The sequence below is a fragment of the Labrus bergylta genome, chromosome 6, assembly GCF_963930695.1.
Source record: "Labrus bergylta chromosome 6, fLabBer1.1, whole genome shotgun sequence".
NCBI classification, from domain to species: domain Eukaryota; kingdom Metazoa; phylum Chordata; class Actinopteri; order Labriformes; family Labridae; genus Labrus; species Labrus bergylta.
The window spans coordinates 31,144,113-31,150,293 of record NC_089200.1 but is presented as its reverse complement, the minus strand read 5'-3'; the positions used below and the strand labels follow the sequence as shown (position 1 = coordinate 31,150,293).

The window sequence follows — 6,181 nt, the reverse complement described above, 5'->3', positions numbered from 1 at the left end:
TGCTTCATTTGAATACTTAATATTTATTTTGAATTAATATAAAAAAAGAAACATGAAGCTGTATTTAACACCACAGCATGAACAGTCAAATGTGTTAGGAGACAATAACATGAATTACAACGAGTGGAAACAAAGCTCACTTAACCATCAGTCACACAGGAACAGTTAGAAGGGACAGATGTGTACGAACAGTTTCCTGAGCTCACTCTACACCAGCTGAGGGAGATAAATGTTACCAGTGACGCGCCTCAGCAACACAACACGCCCATCTTTGTTTTCCACTTGGATTAGATCCTCTCTTGATCACCACCATTTTCTGCATGTTGGAGGAAAAACAAGACGAGAACTCAGGTACACAAGAAACAACCGTTACAGGATGGTATTGTAGCATTTCCACCTGAGAGATGCTGCATGGACTGTTCATAAAAGTAGGTTTGGCCTCTGACATTATTACTACTTCATTTACTGATAAATGTACCACGGGTATCTTTTGGCTACTTGTCTTCACTAACCCTGACAGATTAAACACCATACAGTGTTTGCTGGACTCTCTCCCTCCACCTTCACGATCAGCTCGTACTCCTCCACCATAAAGACAACTGATTGGTTAGTAGATGGAGAATTATTCAGGTTGAGCTCTTCTTCAGAGTCAGGTGTTAGGCAAACCGAAAAAAACCCTGCTCCATCAAACCCCAGGTCTCCTTGAAAAGTCTTTAAACCGAGCCTGATTTAGACATTAGTTTGCAGATATTATGGGCTGAAATGTGCACATCAGATATCAATGTCTGCAGATATAAAACATTTCCCAGAATATGAACAAAATGAAATATCTGCATATATAGAAGAGAAAAAAAACAATCCTCAAACATCAGTTCACTAGGTAACTGCTCGTTGGCCTGCTTCAATGCTATAGAAGAAAAAAACCTTCTGCCTTACACTTTTAAATGTTTAAAAAACAGTTTTAAAGAAAGTTATGTTAGTGATGTTTTATTTCAGAGAGAATAAGAAAGTAGTAGATGATGTGCAGAGTGCACAGATGATGTTCAAACTGCTTTTTAGATCTTAGTCTCCTCCACATGATGCTGCTCACTACGTGTTTTAATCACTTTGGAATGTGAACTTTTATTTGATCTTGGTGTTTATTTGTATATTTATTTATGCTGATAAGGATGTTTAAAATAAAGTAGAGACTTTGATCACACTAGTTTAACAAAATGTTTAGTACTGTCAGCAGACCAGCTTTTTTTATACTTCTTATTTGTTATGGATTATTTACATCTGAAATAGTTTTGTTCTTCTTTGCAGAAAAGCTAAAAATATGATGAAAATGAAATCTTTAAACTGACCTGGGGGAGCCACTGGCAGCATTCCTCTCAAATGAACTTCCTGTTGAATGAAGCACAATAATAAAGGAAATGCTCCACACTTCCACATAAAAACTTCTTGATAAAGAATTAAATGACAGAGTTTATAGAGGAGGCTCACCGTATCCTGAGAACTCAGCTGCAGACGGGCGACGGCTGTGACTCATCCAGCCTTCTTCCTGATGATGATGCTCGGCTGGTCGCTGCTGGCTGTGTTTACCGGGACTGTAAGTGCGGCCGTCATGACGCTGCTCGGATTCAAACGTGGAGAAACGGCGCCTCAGCAACTCTGTCCTGTGTCGTTTGGACCCGGGGGAGGACGGGCAGTACTCGTCCCTCAGACGTTTGGACTGCGGGAAGCTGTCCCAGTTCAACTCCCTGTGGCGTTTCCTCAGGACAGAGCGGTGCGGCGACAGAGCGAGGGCGGCGAGGGCCAAGGAGGAGTGGCATCTGCTCCCCTCAGAGCTGCGAGCGCAGAACCTACAGGGCGGCCCTTTGAAGAAAGAGGATTGATTTTGGCAGACAAACTTGTGGTACAGTTTTATAAAGACCTCGTCCAGCTTCTTCGGGTTTTGGGCGGGCGGCGGGAAGGAGTCGAAGGAAAGGTGGCGCCGAGACTCTGCTGAGGCCGAGCGAGGTGACGCCGGCTGTGCCTGGAAGGAAGGACCAGAGTCCTGAGAGCAGAACATCCTGGGTGGCAGAGCTGCTCTATGTTGAGGGGAGGACAGAGAGGTAAACACTGGTCTGGGCCTCATCAGCTCTCTAGGACAGCTCTCCACAGAAACAGCTCTCGGGCTCCTGCAGAAGGCACTCGGAGATCCACTGAGGCTGCTCATCATCCGGGATTTCAACGGACTCTGCCTGACTGGAGAGCCATAAATGTCCGGCCTCTCTTTAGCAGCTGTGCTTTGTGATGCATACAAGAGGTACCCGTCAGTCTGCAGCTGATGAGCAGCGTTGGAGAGCCTTTTGGACCTGAGGGAGAAATCTGAGGGGGCTTTTGGGGAAGGAAAAGAAAGTTTGGAAGGACTGGCGGGATATGCTGAGAGCGGCTCTCCACTCCGGGATTCATCAAGAGACACAGTGAAGGTCTGGTTCAGAGAAGTCTCTTTTGTATTAAAGCTTTCAAGGGGACAAGAGAGATCCATGACCAGGATGGGCTTCCTCGTCAGTAAGCTCCTCCCCCTCCCAGGTGACTGCTGCTGCTGTGCCTGCCACTCCGGTCTCATCTGCAGAGAAGTGAGAAGTGAATGTTCTGTATCCATGAAGTGCCTCTTCACCGGGCTCCCACAGTTCTCCTTGCTGCTCCTCCTTCTCTCTGTGTTGTTCTTGTGTTTCTTATTGACAGTGAACGTGTTGTCGAGATGCACGCTTCTGTTCGACCGACTCCTCCACCTGCGGTACCTCCTCAGCACAGAGTCCGCCGCCTCAGAGACGTGCTGCCGGCGCCAAGCACTCCCTATCTGGTTGATCATGCTGGGGTAGAGCTCGATCAGGCTGCCGTTTCTCCTCAGGGTCATCTCCAGCTGCTCGTCCTCGTCCTCCGGCTGCTGATCCGCCGCCTCACAGACGGTCCTCTGACTCTCGTCCAATGAGCTCACAGTCAGCTGAGTCGTGTCACTTCTACACATCCCCGCTGTAGAAACCTCACCTGAAATCAGACAAAAAAATAAAAAAAAATTCTCTTCTGATTTTTTTAAATGGTCTGTCATGTTGTGTTTAAAATGTTTCCTTTCTTACCGTCGTCCTCCACAGAAATATGAAGACTGGAAACTCCAGAAACTTTAGAAAAGCAGGTCTCATCAGCTCCACTGTTTTGATGCGTGAAGTCCAGCTGTTGAGATAAATCAAAATTAATTTACAGAGCTCCTCCATACTTTTTGATAGCACATGTTTTAAAATGCTACAATCTCCTTTCATTTTAATGATTGATAGTGTCGATAAATTTGAACAAAAAACTGACCTATTTCATAAAACATGAAGGTGCATAGGAGACCAACGAACCCATTCATTCAAAATCAAAAGAAAACTTTGGACATCGTCAAAAATCCACAAATTCATCGTCAATGTTTTGGTAGCAAAACGTTGCTAACCTCTTACCAGTGCTCTCTCTTACTTTTGCTCATATTGGGTAATTTCTCCCATTTTTAAAGTTCATTTTTTGGGGGAGGGCTTTTCATGCATTTATTTAGAGATAGGACAGTGGATAGAGTCAGACATTGGGGAGAAGGAATAGAGAGAGAGAGTGGGGACAGACATGCAGGAAAAGAGCCACAGGTTGGATTTGAACCTGGGCCGCCCGCTTGGAGGACTACAGTCTCCGCTCATGGGAAGCGTGCACTAATCACTAGGCCTCTGATGCCTCGATTTCATGCTTTTAATCACCAAAAATTGCAGGTAAACTTCTCCACATTCGCAATTGCACAAATGCTTACAATGTATTTGTGCGAGACAGTGTTTTTATTTTAAATTAAGATGAATAAATGACCCTATATTGTTTGACGAGGGCTTGTAATGTTTGCAGTTGCATAGAAACATGTATTGACATAATTTGATTATTTCTAGAATCATTTTAGTTTTTAAATGTGGAACAGTGGAGTTGAAAAGAGAACATTTACCTGAGAGTCTGTTCTAATGTCCAGTGCTGTGGTGGAAAGAAAACCAGACAGATTAGATCAATTAACAAACTTTTAAATTAACATTTTCTTTCATCTGTTTTTCTCACCTCTCATTGATTCATCCCTCAACTCTGCCAGGCTCTGATGAGAGGAAAAGTCTTTGTTAATAATGTCTATGGCCGCACACATTATTCAACATCTGACTATTGGCCTGTGCTTTGTTTGTTTGAAATGTGGCTGCAGAATACAAACCTTTGACTCCAACATGTTCAGCTCTGCTTTAGACTTCTTCATGTAGCGTCGAAGTGCTTCATCATGCAGGTAGAGAAAACAGAACTCAATGAGATCACATGACAACACAATAAAACAACTCTCCCTCTGTCTGACACTAAATCTGACTTCTAGAGGGATTCAATCGAAAAAATCACTTGACAGTACTAGTGGTTTATTTCACATCCCATTAAGTTCAACTATACTACAGTAACAATCATTTTATTTAACGTTAATAATTTACTTTACAACTATATGATGATCAGTATTGTTTCCATGGAAATATCAGTGTTATCAGTATCACCTCAGGAGAATTGTTTTTTTAAACAGAAACGAACAAATCTGACTTAAAGAGAAAAAGAGGAAGACCAACTACAAATGTCCACTCCTCCACAGACTTCAGGATCTCCATTACGGCCCTCTACAGCCAGATAGACCAAAAGAGAGGAGGAGGAGAGGACCCTTTCGCCCCCCCTGTGCTAAAAAAACATTCAACCTACAACATCCCAGCAGAGACAGAGTAGTGGAGGAAACCCCCATCTCCAAGAAACAATCACAGAACTCTATAAGACACATTTCAGCTCACAGCCAAATATACTGCACGTATGCTAGAGTATGAGGGACAAAAAATGACTAAAGTATAAATAAATAAATAAATGTTGGGAGAAATGCATACAATAGCGTATAAATAAAAAAATAATTAAATAAATGCATCAATAAATATATAAATAAATGCTGAAAACAATACATCAATGAATAAATAATAAATTTGCTTCTGTCTGTTTTTAAAAATTGACCAATCCTACTTCAGTAATGTTAGGACGGCCCACTTAATTTACATATTTACTTTTCCTTGTACAACATGGACACAGAAATACATATTAATTTTTACATGAATTGTTGCAATTATTTATATATATATATTATGTTGATGCATGTATTTATTTATATATTTCTTCATGCATGTATTTATTTATACATTTTTGTATGCATTTCTCCCAACATTTATTTATTTATATATTTATTGATGCACTTATTTATTTATTTATTTATGTATACATTATTGTATGCATTTCTCCCAACATTTATTTATACATTATTGTATGCATTTCTCCCAACATTTATTTATTTATTTATACTTTAGTCATTTTTTGTGCTTCATACTAGTGGGCCCAGATAGTAAAAGAGTAACTCCCATCATGCGGTGTGCATCATCTAATAAAAAAAAGAATATATTTCATGCACACTGGTAAAATGAATGGGTAAAGTATAACTCATGAAACTAATCAACTGCTTCGAATCAGTTTTATTTATGTAAGTTTGTTTCATTATGTTTTAAAGTGCTTTTTAAATGAATAAGGAACAATTTAAGTTCTTATTCATTAAACATCTGTTCCCATCAAAGCCAACCACAGTGTATAAAAACAGATAACCTTTGTGTGGTTGAAGTTCTTGGAGAATGTTTTATATTAATTTTAAACGTAAAGTCGCATCTTAGCATATTTTGTCAGAAACCTTCGAAGAGAATCGTAGTTAACTTACTTGTGTATTTTGTATTTTCCAGGTCCACCTCCATCCCCCCGTCGCAGTATTGAAGCTTTGAGTACTGTTGGAAACAATTGCAGAAGTTTTAAAAACAAAGTTTTCAAAGTTTATTTACAGCTAACAAAAGCTAGCTACTTAGCATCATGCTAACGTTAAAGCCTCATGAACACACCGTGTCTATGACTCGATTCAGTGTCATTTTGTAGTTAAAGGCATTTTTGGAAAGTTGTTCCTTTAAAATGTCATCCATGTTCCGAACAAAAGTTTATTCTTGAAGGTAAAAGAACAACTATAAAACCAACGGGTTATTTCTACTAACTACACTGAAAGGCGCGTTTACGTTCAAAAGTCTATAGAATAATGGAGGCAGATGATTGGACAGGG

The 6,181-nt window shown here is 40.5% G+C and overlaps 1 protein-coding gene across 1 annotated transcript; it reads right to left on the bottom strand.

Moving 5' to 3' along the window:
* Nucleotides 1-6: 6 nt before the first annotated feature.
* Nucleotides 7-6,154, bottom strand: si:dkeyp-117h8.4 (uncharacterized protein LOC572032 homolog). The gene is made up of 9 exons (XM_065956201.1): nt 5,970-6,154; nt 5,795-5,858; nt 4,235-4,290; nt 4,090-4,123; nt 3,983-4,008; nt 3,105-3,198; nt 1,486-3,015; nt 1,347-1,386; nt 7-316 (listed from the first exon to the last, which is right to left on the bottom strand). The coding sequence occupies exons 1-9, from the start codon at nt 6,045-6,047 to the stop codon at nt 304-306; spliced, it is 1,935 nt and encodes a 644-aa protein (XP_065812273.1). The 5' UTR covers nt 6,048-6,154; the 3' UTR covers nt 7-303.
* Between the last annotated feature and the right edge of the window lie 27 nt (nt 6,155-6,181).